The sequence below is a fragment of the Tachypleus tridentatus genome, chromosome 7, assembly GCF_004210375.1.
Source record: "Tachypleus tridentatus isolate NWPU-2018 chromosome 7, ASM421037v1, whole genome shotgun sequence".
Classification (NCBI taxonomy): domain Eukaryota; kingdom Metazoa; phylum Arthropoda; class Merostomata; order Xiphosura; family Limulidae; genus Tachypleus; species Tachypleus tridentatus.
The window spans coordinates 52,378,177-52,396,455 of NC_134831.1; the positions used below are offsets into that span (position 1 = coordinate 52,378,177).

Genomic DNA, 18,279 nt, shown 5'->3' on the forward strand with positions numbered 1-18,279 from the left:
TACAAATGTAATAAAAGGAAATCTCTAAATCTCTCTACATTTTAGAAAGAAGACAATTCCATTTTGGCTAGGTTCTTCTGGGCAGATGAAGAACTGAATCAGGTGGCTACAGAATTAGATAGTTTTGATGGGCGTAAGGAACCAGAGAGATGTTCAGCTCTGGTAAACCAACTACGAGCTTGCCAAGATAAGGTGTGTAGTGTGTTTGTTAGGGAAACAGTGTTAAGTCATGTTGTATTATATCCTACTGTAGAGCTAAGTTCAAAATGGAAGTAAACTATTTTATAAACTCAAGTATTCTGGCATGGTGAACATTATTTTTGTCTCCAATATTGAAGTTTGTAGTCCTCCAAGCTGAAAATCAGTATTTAGTTATTTGTGAAATATAATCAAATTTCAGTTTTAATGCATTATATGTATATATAGATTATTACTATTTATAAACAAGATTTTAAACTTGTTTTTCATTTTAAAAAATAGGACAGTAAATAAAGAAGTAAAGCAAACAATTATGTCTTATTTGTACTCAGTTGCTGCTTGTCAGAGGTTCCTAAGCTTCAGGACATTTTGCACATGGAGGATGCAAAATGAAATAATTTTTTTAGGTTTTTTTTTGTATATGCATTTGAAAATCCAGAATTATAAATTACTATATCAGTATCATAGAAATCCATTATAACTTACCAAGTTTAGTAACAGAGCTGTATGTGAGTAAAAAAAAAAATTTACTGTCTAAAGACTTAACTTCCCAGCACAATGGATCGTTTCAAAAGAAATGACACCATTATATTTGAAGATGGCTGAAAAGATTGGTTGTGGTACATTCTGAGCTTTCAGTTAGTTATTCACATCATACATAGAATTAAGTTATGTATATAAGGGACAATTTCCAATAATCAAAAGAAGTAAGAGCGGAGATCTCTGTGTTTGATTCACTACAATAGTGATATCTCATAGAAAAGATAAGAGGTCTTTATATTCTAGCTTTTAAATATTGGTAATTTAAATTCCTAATTTGTACAAAATTTTAGATTTTGTATTTCAATGTCACAAACATCTAACTTGAACCAGATTTGCTTTAAAGATAGAATGTGATTGTGATACACAGAAATTGATGATGGGGTGTAGTTTTTTTAAATATTTACTTTTAGATCAGGAAATTAAATATTGTATAATGTGTTGACATAAATTTATAACAGTAATTTTGTTTTCTAATAGCCAAAATATTGTATATGAAAGTTACCATTTGATTTTTTTGTGCAGTTATTCATTTTGTAAATGTAAAATTTAATAGTAATTTTAATAACAGTAAAATTGTTTGTAATTAACATTGTTTTGCTTAACAACCTAACTTTTTTGTTGATGAAGCATTTGACTGTATGTATATTTTTATTATTAATTACTTCATAAAATAAACATTACTCAGTATTGTAAAAGTTCATTTCAGTAAGCTAGCTTGATAGTTGTGGTTTCATTTTAGGTTTTGAATATTTGTCATGATATAATGGATGAAGCTATTCCTCACCTCCGAGCTAATCGAGATTTTAGATCAAAATTTCCAGATGAAGTACTCCAGGAAAATCTAGCTGGTCAACTTTGGTTTGGAGCAGAGGTACATATACTACTATAACACTTAATTTTTTTTTTTTTTCTATGGTATACTTTGTTTCTAAAGTAACATTTGCATTTAAAAATGAAAAAAGAGATGATCAAAAACTTAAAGCACTAAGAAAATGATAAAAAACTTTAAAACAAATTATACCTTGTCATCAGACTCATTTTTTTGCATACACAAATAGTTTGTGATGAAAAAGTTACAATGGTTTTGATATCAGTGGGTTCTAGTTTTATAACATTAAAACTTGAGTTAGAGAAGTCTATCAAATGTGTGTAATAAAGTGAATTAAGTTTCCATAAACTATTGAAAAGATTTATTGTAAATTAAGACAGAGATTAGTTGTTTCATTCATACTTATCAGAAGCATGAAACTTATTGTATTTTTCTTCAGCAACAAATATTACTGTTATTATTGTTATTATGTGATGAAATAACCATTCATGTAATGCTGTTGAGGAATACTACAATATAATGTATTTAGGAATTAGTTTATGAATTAATTTACTATTTATGTAAATATGTAAACTTTAAAGTACAAATTTGTTTTTTTCTCTCTTTCCAGTGCTTGGCAGCTGGATCTAACATATTGAACCGAGAGATTGAAAGTGCCAGCATAAGACCACTAGCCAAAGCTGTCACTTGCTCCTTAGATAGTATTCGATGCTTATTAAGGGAACAATGTTTAAGAAACACTCCTGGGTATCCAGAGAGGGTAGGTATTTCGGAATTTAATAATTTTATAAACAACTAATGGCTTTATTTACCACTAGTTTTTTTTCTTTTAATTGTTACTTTTTATTTGAATAAAATTTCAAAATTTTCAAATGGGGAAAACAATTGAATGTTTAGTACTGAAATTAAAAAAAAGCCATGAAAATATACTCCATTAAAATAACACTGGACATACCATTACAGATAACTTTAACATATAGTATAATAGTTAACCTTTAGAGGTGCTGGCAGAAACAACTAATACGGTCAAATCGCTAACTTTCTAAAGTGATATTGTAAAATCCGTTCTAAAAATCGTTTGTGTTTGTACATTACAAAAACATTATTGCAAGGATATAATTCTGAATTTTAAAATTTTGAAGGAGGATGCAATTTATTGTGCAGATGTATCTGTAATGGTGTAAGTTTTTTTCATTACATTTTGTCTGTTTGCTCATAAGGGATAGAGTGTATTAAACACATCTTTATACGTGGTAGTAATCTGTACCAAATCCAATTCTAACAGGTCTTTTATTATGACACCTTATTATTCTGCATTAGGTTACAGAAGCCCTGAGAACATTTGATAGACTCTATGCTGAATTTGAACTGAGGTGAGAAGCATTTGAGATTTGCTTGTAATGTTTTATACATACAACATGATTTTCAAGTGTTTAAAATGGTTTTATTGTAGGCTGGTGTGTTAGCTATTGCAAAATGCTATGATGCAGATTAAATATCTGATTAAAGTTAAAAAAATTTAGTTTATTAGAGTAAACTGCTTGCAGCCACACAAAAATTGTTAATGTGAAAGTCTTGGGTCAGTTAACCATAAGTTACATGTTTAATGTTAATTAGATAATATTCTTTAAGGTGTATGATAACACATTGCATGGATATTATGGTTAAATTTTCATAAACTCAATGTTTAGTAAAAGCTGAGTTAAAGATGTATCAGAGTTGTGTTTTGGTATGTAAGATTCACTTCCAGCAAAGGTTTTGTGGCAGACATGTTGGAATTAGATAAGGTATATTTGTTACCCAAAACCAAGTGAAAAAGGTGGAAGCTTTGTTAAACACTTAGGAGATAATTATAAACATTTGAAAAACTGCCATTCTAAATCTGGCTGAATACTACATTTAATATATTTTAGCTATGTCAGTGCTATGGTTCCAGTAAAGACTGCTAAAGAATATCATCTTCAACAAGAAGTAACAGTTCTCTTCTCAGAAACCCTTCAAAGGTAAACTGTATATGGAGATTTATACTGGTGTGAAATATCACTGTAGTTTAACATGACTATTCCAATGACATGAACAATAATATATTACATTAACCTATTTTGCCTCTGTACAGTATTACTGTTAATCTCAAAGTGATTAACAAGTGCAAATGTGAAAGGGTACTAGTTACAATAGGAGTTGTGTCTTACTTCTATTGGTGGGAGTTGCTGTATCATCATTTGCATATGGATATATAATAGCAGGAGGTGAAGGGCTAGTGGCAAACATTGAAAATTTGCCTTAATAGGAGGCAGTACCAATTGAGACAAGTTATTTTGTGAGAAGCAGGAAATATCTATCAAAAATGTATTTTAAGTGTATGAAAATGCTAATTTATTGTTCATGTAATTGGGAGAGTCAGATGTTAAGCTATAATAAAACTTATAATTTAAGTGTTTTCAGAGCTCCATAAGAATGATAACAATTTTTCCATTAAAGACATTTTTTAAAACTGTTGAATTTATTCTTTACTTTGAATTAGAGGTTAAAGAGAATAATTATATTCAGTTAGTATGTGCAAATGTTTTAGTGTAGTGATTTATAACTTCAAAAAGTTGTAAAACTGGATAAAATAAATACTGATTCTGATTTTCTTCAATATTTCAGGGCACTAAGGATTGGTTTAATAAATCAAGATCTTGTTGATGATTGTGATCCATCTTTGATGTTTACTATACCTCGTCTGGCTATCACATGGTGAGAAGTTTTTGCAGTTTCTTCTTTTTTTGTTAGTTATTTGTATAGTTTACTGTAATCTTAAATTTTCAAGGTGATAACTTGCCTTTTTACACAGAAATGGTATTTCCCTCATGTCTCTGATTGTGAAACTTGTATGCCACTAGTTTTAAGCTAACTCCCACCTAAATTTACCTGTTTAATCTGAATTGCATTGTTCATGATAAGGTAAGGTAAAAGTAGCTTTTCATCAGTATAAGGGGACACAATCTCCATGTGCTGTACTTCTCCCATATACGTTTACACGTAATAATTTCATTCTTTACTTGGCTTTGCAGTGAGCACAAATTTTCATATTTCTTGTGTTTTTAATTTGTGATTTACATTTGTTCACTAAATTTAAATATTCATTCTCTTTGTGTCAAAGGTTTGATTTTTTTCATGAATTCTTATGTGACATTGACTTGAAATTCATCATGTGTGAGTGAAGGTGTTATACAAGCTATATCTCTGCTGTGGTTTTGCAAAGCTTAATGAATGTTGAAGATATTTACTGCCATTTTGCAACATATTGTGAAATCCATCATATATTCTGAGTTTTCTATTCCTGTAAATTTGGCTGATGTCCTTTTTCCTCCAGGAGGAGCATGAATTTAACTGTTCCCTCTAACTAGACTTGCTTTGGATACCACCCATCTTGTCTATGATAATCCTCAAAGTTTCACACCATTTCAGGACTTGATTTCCTAGGTGTGTTACTTTTTTCTCTTTCACCTGTGTCTTACAAGTTTCCTTGATCTTTGCTCTATGATCCTAATTCTTAGGATGATTTACTATTTCCTCCCTCACCTCACATTTGGGTTCCTGCATTTCCTTCTTTGATCAGCTTTGCATCCATATTCACATGCTTCATTCTTTTCTCCTTCTTGATTCCCCCTCGATGTGGATTCCTGTATGTGGTGAGGGGACCTCCAAGGGAAGGTTCTGTTCCTTCAGTTTCTCTCAGTTTGCTCCCCTTCATTATTATCCCATTTTTCATGTAGAGTTGACAATAATCCACTAGCCAGTGATCATTTTCCTATACTTTTGAGAGAGACTGGTTGTGGTCAATGCCACCCTACCCGTGTGCCCTGGTGGAAGCTGGATCAGGCAGACTGGTCCACTTTCACTGCTGTCACAGAACTTAATCTTGCCATCGTGAATCAGGCAGACTGGTCCACTTTCACTGCTGTCACAGAACTTAATCTTGCCATCGTGAATCAGCCATCAATAGATGACTGTGTGGCAGCAGTAACTGACTGTATTATACAAGCAGCTGCTCAGTGTATTCCTTAAACCTTGACATGTTTTCCATGATATTCTCATCCATGGTGGAATCCTGCTTGCCACTTGGCACGGAAGGCTCAAAAACGAGCCTGGGATGCTTTCTGTAGGTATCCCACACTTTCGAACCACATTGCTTTCCAATGGACCTGTGCACATGCTAGGTGGGTAAGATGTCAAAGCCAGAAGGAATCTTGGATTAAGTTCACAACTAGCATATCTTCTACCACCAGTTCCAAGATCATATGGGACAGGATTCGAAAGGTCAGTGGGCACTACAATTCTGTCCCCCTCTCATCTTACTCTCTGATGGCCAAAAGGTAGCTGATGTCCGGAACATCACCGATACTCTAGGTGAAAGTTTTTGCCGGGTATCTAGCACTTCTGCTTGTTCCTCCACCTTCTTGGCCATCAAGACTTGAAGAGCGTTCACCTCTTTCCTTTTGAACTGACTGTCTCTTTGACTATAATTGTCCCTTTACACTGGTGGAACTGAAAATGCATCGGTCTTGCAATACATCTGTTGGACCTGATGATGTACACTGTGACATGCTGCGCTATCTCTCCTGCTTTTCTTGATTTTCTTCTAATTGTGTTCAACTGGATCTAGCAGGAGAATGTTTTTCCTGATGCCTGGCACCAGGCTATTTATTATCTTACCTTTCTCTAAGCCTGGGAAAGATCCCAAGATTCCTTCAAACTACTGTCCAATTGCTTTGACGAGCTGTCTCTGTAAGACCTTAGAGAGGATGGTTAATGCTCGTCTTGTTTGGTTCCTTGAATCAAACAACCTCCTCTCGCCCACCCAGCGTGGGTTCCAATGACAGCACTCCACCACGGACCACCTAATTCGACTTGAAACATCAATCAGAGAAGCCTTTCTCAAACGCTAACATCTTGTTTCAATATTCTTTGACATTGAGAAGGCTTATGACACAATATAGAGGTATGGCATTTTGTGAGACTTCCATATATATGGGTTATGTGGCCATTTACCCATGTTTATTAAAAAAATTTTTAATGGAAAGTAGATTCCAAGTTTGTGTGGGTTTGACACTTTCCTGTTCTTTTGTACAGGAACTTCCCCTCAGGGCTGTGTTTTGAGTGTCACACTTTTCAGTATAAAGATAAATGCCATCACTGAACAACTCCCTCTTACTGTTGCAAACGGGCTCTATGTTGATGACTTTCACATCTTGTGTCAGTTGTCGAACATGAGATATATTGAGCGGCAACTACAAACTGCCCTCAATCATGTACTGAAGTGGACTACGGCAAACGGCTTGAATTTTTCTCTCTCTAAAACCGTTTGCATGCACTTTTGCCACCAACGGGGTATTCACCCTGATCCTGAACTTTGTATTGGTGAAGTTTCGCTGCCAGTGGTCCCTGAGACCAAGTTCTTGGGGCTTATCTTAAAGCAGCTACTGGTCGAATGCACAAGAGCACTGAACATCCTCTGCGTCCTCTCTATCGCCAGTTGGGGAGCGGATCGATGTTCTATGTTAAAGATATATCGTGCGCTTGTTCGATCAAAACTCAACTATGGATCAATGGTCTATGGATCTGCCAGACCCTTGGCCTTAAAGATGCTGGACCCCATTCATCATCAAGGACTTCGACTCTGCACTGGGGCTTTCCGCATCTCTCCAGTTCAAAGCTTATACGTAGAATCTCATGAACCTTCTCTGCACCTTTGTCGTTTGCAACTGTCTTTACTGTATTCTTAGAAACTTCGTTCCTTACCGAAGTATCCCACCTGGGGTTGTGTTTTTCTTTCTCAGTGAGCCATACTTATTCAGAACAGACGATCTGCCATTGCTCCTTTTGGCCTTTGCATCCAGGCACAATTGGATGAATTGGGTCTGTCCTTGGATAACATTGCAGAATCCACTGGTCAGCCCATCCCACCATGGCTTATTACAGCCCCCAAATGTGACCTTTTTTTTCAGTCATCTGAAAAAAGCAGATACTCCTGATTGGAAGTACCATCTTTTATTTACTGAACATCTTTTGAACAATCATTCCATTCCAATTTATACGGATGGTTCCAAATCAGGTAATTCTGTGGGCTCTGCCATGGTTTGTTGCGGTTTGGTGGTTGCACGCAGAATCCCCTCTTCAGCTTCTGTGTTCACTGCTGAACTGTATGCCATATCTCTTCCTCTGGATCATATTGAAGCTGAGCAGTACTCCAACTGCACTATTTATACTGACTCACTTAGTTCTCTACTGGCCCTGGAATTGCTTCACGTTGGCTCACACCCTGTTCTCACTGATATTCAAAACCGACTGGCCCATTTCTCATTAACATCTACTTCAATCCAGTTTTTCTGGATACCAGGCCACGTTGGTATTTGCGGGAACGAGCTTGCAGACACGGCACCTAAATCTATCTGCTCTGGCACTATTACCACTGTGCCTATTCCGTACATGGACTATGGTCCTGTATTCAAAGCTCAGCTCTGTGCCAGCTGGCAGTCCACTTGGAGTGAGCAACTCAACAACAAGCTTTTTCAAATAAAACCCTATATTGGGCTTTGGCCATCAAGCTATCGTAAGGTTCGGAAGGAGGATGTTGTTCTGACAAGACTACGCATTGGTCATAGTTTTTTAACTCATCATTTTCTTTTATCTGGAACTGTTGCACCATAGTGTAGTTTGTGTAACACTCAAATCACTAAGCCACATTTTACTTTCTTGCCATCGTTAGACTCTCAACGACAGCACTATTTTAAACATGTTCTGTACCAGGGTTTCCCTGTAACATTGGATAGTGTTATTGGTGATTGGGACATTGTCCACCTTGATAAAGTTTTTAGGTTTTTAATAGCCATTAATCTTTTCAATCTCATTTAACTGTTGGATATTTATTCATTACACCTTTTTAATTGTGGTTCTCTTTTTCAGAGTCTCAATCTCTCTAGTTCAATTTGAATTTGGAAAATGGCCAGAACATTAAATAACTCGACACCAGGACTGGAAAGGCCAACTTCAGGTGACTAACGCTGCTGTTTGAGCTACTCGTTAGTCGTCCTGGCGAGTTGTTATTACATTTTTGCTGCATGTCTTTTAACACTTTTATTACTTTACCTTTTGGAACTGGCCATAATGACACATAACTTGGAACCAGGACTGGAAAGACCAACTTCAGGTGACTGCCAGTGGTTTTTGTACTTACCTGTTAGTCTTCCTGGCAGGTTATGATCATTACCATTTTGCTACAGGAAGTCCTTTACAACTATGTAGACTGGATGTCAACATTGGTTTTATGCCGTTTTCTGTTTTTAATTGCTGTTTTGTTTTTACCTTCGTTTCCTTTTATGAATTTTACTACATTTACTTTACTTTTACCTTTTTACAGGACATTTGGCTAATTTTTATTACGATTTTCCAAAATATCTTTTAAAACTTTTATTATTTTACCTTTTGATAATTCCTGTTATGACACACAATCCAGAATCAGGACTGGAAAGGCCAACTTCAGGTGACTGACGGTGGTTCTTGTACTTAACTGTTAGTCTTCCTGGTGGGTTATGATCGTTATGATCATTACCATTTTGCTAGAGAAAGTCCTTTACAACTTCTCTTACTCTGCTTTCTTTCTTAACATTGTAGATTAGGTGTCAACATTGGTTTTATACTTTTTCTGTTTTTCTATGATGTTTTGTTTTACCTTCATTTCCTTTTATGTATTTTTGTACATTTAATTTATTTTTACCTTTTTACTGGACATTTGGTGCAGATAGCCTAGCTGCTTTGTGCCATAAAACACTAAATCAATCAATCAACCTTCTTGATTCTCATTTCTCAGAGAAATGAAGAAGAACTGTAAAGTTTCTCAATTTTTCCATCTTTAGAATCTCTAATACCTACATTGGATAGTATACATCTTGTCTTTTGTTTCACTTTGTAGTGGCCAATTTTTGCATGTCTTTTTCTCACCACCCTTCTGTTTGTTACCATCTCATGTCTGAGGTGTTTCAGCATGGTGTTTGGGAAGGTTTGTTGTTTTCTTTTACCATGATGGCTTGTACTACTTCTACCCTATCTCTTCTCACTTGGTTTATCGACTGTTGGGATTTGTTGTGTCTGGATATGCTTTTTACTGATGTCCACCTACTTTTTATCTGCATGATCTCTGCTATAGTCTCTCTCTTTAACCTGACATCTTCAATGTTCCTGATTCAGTGAAAACCCAGCACGAATTCTCTCTATATTCTCTATTTTCTTGCCTTTCACAACCTCACTCATCAATTCTTGTTTCTCAGCTGGGTCATCATGCACTTCCCATTCCACTTTCCTCCTCCTCTTGTTCTTTGACTATTTATAGCCAGGTTTGTCACATGTCTTATCTATAACTATTTTTCTTGTTGAGTCCAATGGATGCCCATCTGTTTCAGTTGGCTGACCTTTGGTCAAAGTTTTCTACTCACAGATGGGCTCTTTAGGTCCTCACCCATGATCTTTCTCTCCTCCCTTTAACCCTGTTTGTCTTTGGCATCTCAAGGATGCAGTATTTTATTCTTTTGCAAAACATTCATCTGGAAAGGTATAAAACCATTCTTTGGGTTTTTACTCTTGTCTATTTGTGGTCCCCAAGGAGATTGGAGGTAGACATTTGGTAATCTATCTATTATCTCTTGAAATATTTCATAATTTTGGATGGAGAATTTCTTTTCTCTGCTATGATGGCTTGTCAAGATATTAGTTTTTTTTTTTTTTCATGCTTATTCAGTAATGGGTGCATCTGATCATTTTCTTGATTTCTTGTCTCAGCAAAGCTCAGTATTCTTCCCCTTTGAGATATGAAATGTCTCATCACTAAGACTTCTCAATCTCATCTTGCATATGTTTTCTTTTGGGTACTCTGTCTTCTCTGAAACCCTTTGTTCTTGTAGGGAAACCAGTGGAATCTTCCACGTAATCTGTTGTCGTGAATTGTGAACCTCTCCTCTCTGCTTGAAGAATTTTCATGATGGCTAGACTGTGCTAATACTACTTCTGATGTTCCAAGACACTTTGCTTTTAGGCCGTGAACCTACTCTGCTGGGCTCATTGATGTTAGATTATTCTTGTTTACTGTCAGGTTCTGAGAGCTACAAATCTTCTGGCAGACTGCCTCTCTCAAGTGGACTGTGTTTCACTCTTGAAATAGTCTCTTCATCCCTAATTCCTTTGTTGGGTTTACCCTTAGTTGGGCATGCCTTCTCTCATAGGTGCTTTTGCCACACCTCTCAACTCTATGCTTTCTCTCTTCTGGTTCCTTTTTATCATCATTTGGCTGTGGATGTCAGTGTTTTCATCCAAAAGACAGATCCACTTACCTTTTTCTAAATGCTTATCTACCTCCTATTATACTTTGTCTATCAACAAAAATGGTGGCTCTTTCTTCACTGGTCTATGCTGTACTTCTTTCTTCCCTGTCATTTTGCCTGTTTTATTTGGCTGTTTAACCATGGTTTGTCAGTCTCCACAATTTCTGGCTGGTGAATGGCATTTTCTGCAACATTTTGCCTTTCCTGATACCACAGGGCATTCTTTACCCCTCTCCGTTTTTCTTTGTTCTGCTTCTCCTTTCTTTAATGACCTTCCATGCCTAATATATACATTAATGTAGTTTTGCATGCTCTCACACATGCCTCATCTGAGACATTGTTGCTCTTTTTTAATCCCCTTGAGGTGAATTCCTGTACATGGTGAGGGGGTCTCCCAGAGAAGGTTCTATACATTCAGCTTACCTCCTCTGGGAGCTAAACATCCATCCATCCATGTGTGGCAACCTATGAAGGGAAGGAGAGGATCCATATGGTTGAGGTGTCCAACTCCAACACACCACTTTCACCTTGAATTCCTGTAGATGGGTGGCTTTGGGGTGTCCCCTCTCCCAGGGTCAGATGGCTGGTCCACTTGGGCTGGGGTCAGTTGAGTACGTACCAGTATTGGGTGTTCTCAGTGGTTGTTTTGGACATTGTGTCTGACACTGGTGTTTTGGTATAGTGTTCACAAAACCCTGGTGTTGCTGCAGTGGCTTGTTTGGCATTTTACTACATCCTCTTGTAAGGCTCCATGGTGGATAGTGTCAGTAGGCACTGAATCTTTCTTTCCTTATTACATAGCTTCCAAATCCAAATAAAATTATAAAAAACAACCCATTGGAAAATGACCACATATTGAAGACTCTGAGCATCATTCTTCACCTTCTATGCCTGGCCAGGCATGGCCAAGCATGTTAAGGCGTGGGGCACGTAATCTGAGGGTCGCGGGTTCACATCCCAGTCGCGCCAAAGATGCTCGCCCTTTCAGCTGTGGGGGCATTATAATGTGACGGTCAATCCCACCATTCATTGGTAAAAGAGTAGCCCAAGAGTTGGCAGTGGGTGGTGATGACTAGTTGCCTTCCCTCTTGTCTTACACTGCTAAATTAGGGACGGCTAGCACAGATAGCCCTCGAGTAGCTTTGTGCAAAATTCAAAACAAAACAATCTTCTATGCTTGTACCTCATTTTCTCATACTAAATTATTGTGAGACAAATCTTTAGGGCAAATGCCTTCCTATTTTATTCAGAATGGACTAGAGGGGCTTCCTGGCTCTCCTAAACTGACACTGCAGTTAAGTCCACCTGCATTGGTGCTATCACTGCTGTGCCTGTTCCATATTTGGAGTATGGTTTGGTATTCTAGGCTCAGCTTTATGTTAGTTGGCAGTTAGCTTTGAGTAAGCAATATGATTAACAAGCTTTTCTAGATTAAACCCTCTATTGCTCTTTGGCTGTCTTATTTCAGGAAGGATTGGGAAAAGGAAGTTGTCCTGGCAAGGCTACTCATTAGTCAAAGTTTTTTTGGTTTTTTTTATCTAGGACTGATCTATCAGTGTGGAGCCTTTGTTACACCGAAGTTGTTACAACTCTGGACAATGATACCATTTTAGACATATTATTTTGAAGTTTCTTTAGTTTTATCCTGATTAATTTTTACATTTACATTTTTTTTAACTGGTTGTTTGGCACAGATAGCCCAGTTGCTTTGTGCTAATAAATGCCAACCAATCAACTCTTTGTTCCACTTGTCTCTCAAGGCTTTATTTTCTCCTTGCCTGTGATCACCTTCATTTGGATATTTATGCTATTGATGCTTTTCTTGCACTTTTCTGTTGCATTTATATACTCTTCTATCCAGATTGATCTTTCCTTCCCAATATTTGTACATCATGGGAAGGCAACTATTTTCTCTATCTCTTTTCCTTTTATGTCTTACCTCCTGTGTTTGATCCAATCTGGATTACCTGCTGTGTCCTGTTCAGGTTGTTTGATATTACTTGTCTTGGACTTCTCAATTTCAGGATCTCCTTAGTCATTTGTTCTTTCAATGTGACCTTTTTTCTCATCCTTTTTTACCATTACTTCATCCAGTTGGTATATTGTTCCTTGGATGTGGATAATTTTTAGTTGTTTTTAGTTTTTTTTTCATATATCTTCTTATCAGATTTATCAACTGTCTTGCTCTCTTGCTTCTCATCTTTGCCAAGCCTTTGATGAAATTCTTGTGATGAATATATTACTGACTCTCCACACTTTTGTCATTAATTGTCTTCAACTGGCTGCATTAACTTCCCAATGTCACCATTCTTCAGCCAATCCACTGCCTTTGAGATATTTTTTTCTGTTTTCTTTCCTTTCTGTCAAACAGGATTGTGATTGGTGGCTGGTGTTGCCTCCAAGTATATGCTTATTTTCTCAAATCATCCATGTTTACTGCTAGTGCCTAGTATGAGATGTAGTATTCTGCACAACTGCTAGAGGTATCTTTGTGGTTGATAAATACAGTCAGTGCTCAATCCTATCCATACCAATTTTGTGGACTATTGTGGAAAAAGCTGGCACCAAAGAAGGGACTGCCTGCTTTAGCACTTCTGTGAGTTTACACAGTGTGAATTATTCCCCCCTCTTCTTCAAAAGGAATATAAGAGATCCTTTCACCATTCTGTCTTGTCTCTTTTATACATAAACCTGTCATAAGTGAATAAGGGGAATTACTACATCTGAAACTTGTGTTGCCCTCCTATTATTGTTTTATGATGTCATCATGCACCAGTGCAGTTCACAGTAAACACATAAATTAAGGTGGGAGTTATCTAGTGGCATGCAAATATTGTATACAGACGTTTGAAAGAAATAGCATTGTTGCGTGTAGGGGTATCTATCAGAAATGTTTTCATATGAGGAAAATGGTAGTTTTTAAATATGAAATCTCCAGATACAGGCTCCAGATACGACTTCTATATTGGAGAAACAAGTAGAAAAATGGAAACCAGATTCAAAGAACATAAAAAGTCACCTTCACACGTTTTCGAACACTGCAAGTCAAATAAACACAACATAACCATAGAAAACACTCAAATACTAAATAAAGAAACAAACATAAACAAATGCAAAATTAAAGAAGCCTTACTTATACAACAACTTAAACCCAAAATAAACCAATATAAAGGAACGCCTTTATACCTATATTAATATAATAAAATAAATAAAATTATATATTCAAACATCTAACACTGCCCTCTACATTCCGACACTCAGTTACACAACCCCTTTCAAACATGTGGTCAGCTTCCGGTCAGTTACTTCTTTCTTTGTGAACCTGACGATGACTGAAGAAGGTCGAAACGTTGTTCGCTCTTCTATGTAAAAAATATTTTCTCAACCCAAACGAGCCGTTTTTGCATATAAATGTTTGTTTTCTAGTTGTTTTCCTTTCTGTAATATATTTATTACCCCCATCTTAAGTATTAAATGTAATGAAAAATAGTCAGATATTACTTCAACACAGCCTGATTTTGTTATAACCTTCAATTTTTGTTTATGAAAATGAAAGTCATACTCACTTGCCATACCCCCTACCACTTTTATCACATATTGCCTCTGACGTTTTATTATATTGTTTTCAGTATAGACTATTATCTAGTTTGTTTTCAGTTTGAAAATAACTCTCACAGCTTTTGGATTGACAAATTCAGGAAAATATTTTAAGGCATTTATGTCATAGTTAGATAACCAGTTAAATCATTATAGTTATAGAACAATACTTGTTTGGTGAATGTTATTTTGTGTTCTTAAGTACATTATATGAGTAAATAAAAATTAGTTTAATACTTTCCTCAGTTTGTATGTATATATACATAGTTATGTATGTTTCATCAACAACCAACAGCAAAATAATAATGAGGTTAAAGGTAAGTTGGTATTTCATATTTTCCTCTATAATTCGTCATGAGGTATATTTGTGAGCAGCTGGTGCATTACTTCATTCAGTACAGTAAGGTGTGCTAGTGTTTGCCAAGTAATTTATAAATTCTGTGGCAGGATTATTAGTTGGGCAATCCATAGGGCAATAAAACAATAAATTTAAGTATAAACAGCTGTTACAAACCATAATCTAATTAGAATAAACAAATATAGTTTTCTATTACAAATTGCAGTCATGTTAGAAAAGGCAACAAAAAGTCACTTAGATTTGTATTTTTTATGGTGATTGTTCAGCCAATTTAATTTAGCAATTACATATAAAATCACAGTAGATACAATAACAGATAAAATTTGAAGTTTAATTGGAAATGAAGAAATTGTGAATTGATGAGGGACTTGAAATTCTTTCATGCGTGATTAGAGTAAATAGATCAATGAGACCATTTATTTATTTAGCTGCATTTGTGTGCACCAGCAATACCAACCATTCCATGTGCATAGAGTCAATTCAGTTGTATTACTCATGAAGATCTCTACAAACCTAACCTCAAATTGTAATAGTCTTAAACAGGATTAGAGTAAATTGATCTGAGACCTTGGACATTGTTAAATGCATAATTCAAAGTGTTTGAACTGACTTCAAAACTGTAATTAGATCTCAAATCAGTCAAGAGATGATGGGGCTATGAGCTAAAAGTTTGTACCTGAATAAACTTAGCCATTTTATGAGCTGCTGTGGAATGGCTAAAAACAATTTTTTATTAGATTTTTGAGCTTATATAATTTTGAAAATTTTCAGATGAAGAAAAGTATTTTTAATCTCAACAAGAAAATCACCTTGCTCTTGGAGTAGTCAACCCCCTGACCCAATATATTCACAGACAAATCTTTAGTAAAAGTACTCAATTAAGAGTCTGATATTTTGTGTACAAGACTTGTAGTGTTACTGAAGGCTTGCCAAATTTGTGATGATGCACATTCCCTCTTAAAAGTTGTAGCAAAGTAATTCTTGTGGTTACTTTAGGGTTAAAAAGTTGGAGTAATTCACTGACCCTATATGTGTGTGTGTGTGTGTAAAATGAATTTTTGAATGGTTTTGTATCTAAGCTAAATGCAATTTCAAAACAGGTTTTTTAAATTAGTGTCAAAACTGCAAAAGAAGCCTTATTAAAACTATGAAAGTAGAAAGAGAAATGCAAGTAGTTACTCTTTATTAGGAATTCCTTTTTTTAAATATACTTGGAGATCAAAAATACTTTTCTGTGTGTGTTTATTAAAACTGATCTGTACTTCTCCTGTTTAGTGGGCTCCTGATTTATCCTGATGGCCCTCTAAATGTAGATGGTGATCCATCTGAGATGTCAGAACTTTTTAAACCATTCTACACTCTTTTATATAAAATTAGGTAAGTATTTTTCATGACAGTGTAAAATATTGCATTTTTTTTCCTGGCTGAGTTGCCAGCAACATCTACAGTGTTCCTGTCATTGATAAAGATTTGACATTTAGCTGGTGATATGTTTGTCGATACAAAACTTAGATTTGCTTGAAATTCTTAAAGCTCTATTTTGTTTTCATGATATATTCCATAATATTTCTGTTATCATAACCTAGTAATTGTTCTAGAGGGTAGATGCTGGATTGAAAGTAAAATCCTCATCTGTTACAAATCCTGTATTGTATTTCTAGAATTAAATTGCTGTCATTAGCTATTACTTTCTTTTGTAGTCATTTATCATAAAATTGAGTGGAAAATCTTTCATGCACATTTATATGACAGTTGTAATGCATTTGTGGTCTCACTCTTTGTACTTTTTCAGTAAACATTTAGTAAAAATAAGAATGTATATTTTAAGACAAATTTCATAGTGATGAGTGTACTTTATATCTTTAAATGCCTTCATCAATATGGGAAAAATAAGAATTGCAGAATGTCATAAAACATTCAGAACATTCATTTGACTGAATTATATATATATATATTAGTTGGTAATTTCTATATTTGTTGAGTAATGACTAATTTTTCTGACTATTTGTTATTTTTTCTTCTCCCCTTTTCCATTTCTGCTTGTCTTAGCGTAACATGTAAGTGACACAGTTTGTCCTTTCTTGTGATGAGAATTTGTAATATTTGTTTCATTTAGTGTAAATATAGAAATGTTTTTGAAATCTGTAGTGTTTTCTAATTTCTTATTAATAATATTTTCATTTTACTTGGTAGGGAACTTTTATGTACACTGTCAAAGGCTGAACTACATCTTCTAGAGCGCACTCTCTGTTCTCTTGATGATCCTGATTGCATACTGTCTTCAGATCAGAGTCATAATGAAGAAGGATTTTTTGTTCTTTCAGAAAGTTATTTTGGTAAAACATATGAAAATTGTAAACAATTTATTAGAGACTTTTACTTGTTTAACTTTGGTCAGCTTCCCACAGAAATTAGTGAACAACAGAACATTAGTGCAGAAGAACCTGTATCTTGTATTCCACATGATTCATCTCCCAGAGCTACTTCATCAACTACTTCAAGTTTTAAATCTCTCAGTTCAAGCAGGCACAATGTGATACTTATCACAGATGAGATGAGTCAGGATGAAGATGTCTTCCAAAATGGTGATGATGGGTTTTCTCTTGGAGTAAATGTAACTGAAAATAATGTTTTTAGGGAGAATTATAGACGACAAGGCTCAGGTAGTCTAAAGGAAAGTTTTGATGATACTCATCAAAATGATTTCTGTGTATGTGAAGATCAGATCATAGATAAACATGAAAATGGTGCTTGTGCTGTTGAAAATGATGAATTAGACTTTGATAACAATAACAATAATGTATCTGCTCATCAAACTGGATATCATATATCTCAAGTACTATCTCATTTGGACATTCCAGAATTACCTTCTGTTTTGGAAGAATCAAATACAGTTCCTGGGTCTTCCTCAATATCTTTACCTAATGATGTGTACGTACAAAATAGATCAGCAAAGGATTCTTTCCATCAATCTGCTGGCCACAATAGGTTTGCTTGTCATAGTTTACATCACCAAAAATCAAACGTGAGACAAGCCATGTGTACATCTCTCTCTGAACCTGGTACTATACCTGCTTGTTCTTTTAAACACAGTCCAAATAATGCTATTAGTTATTCTCAGTGTAATTGTGATAACCAGGATAATTCAGACTATAAGAGAAGTGCACCGTTAGTGATTTCCAAAGTATGCAAACTCCAACAGGAGACTGTAGGTCCTCTTCCTTCATCATGTTCCTCCTGCTCAATTGGTCATAGCATTACAAGTGTTTCTAGCTCTGACTGGGAAACAAGCAGGTTAGATTATCATGTTTTCACATATCTGGTGTTATTCACTAATGTTTTCATGCATGCATTTTTTTACATGTATATATTATTTTCCAATTGAAAAAGTGTGT

At 35.3% G+C, this 18,279-nt stretch overlaps 1 protein-coding gene across 1 annotated transcript in view; it reads left to right on the forward strand.

Moving 5' to 3' along the window:
* LOC143255652 (lateral signaling target protein 2 homolog) overlaps positions 1-18,279 on the forward strand; it is a 59,140-nt gene that overhangs the window by 31,829 nt on the left and 9,032 nt on the right. The window contains exons 2-9 of the mRNA XM_076511648.1: positions 46-192; positions 1,481-1,612; positions 2,181-2,330; positions 2,891-2,943; positions 3,484-3,573; positions 4,220-4,309; positions 16,160-16,261; positions 17,078-18,178. Coding sequence (XP_076367763.1) covers positions 46-192; positions 1,481-1,612; positions 2,181-2,330; positions 2,891-2,943; positions 3,484-3,573; positions 4,220-4,309; positions 16,160-16,261; positions 17,078-18,178 — 1,865 coding nt within the window. The remainder of the gene's footprint in view (positions 1-45; positions 193-1,480; positions 1,613-2,180; positions 2,331-2,890; positions 2,944-3,483; positions 3,574-4,219; positions 4,310-16,159; positions 16,262-17,077; positions 18,179-18,279) is intronic.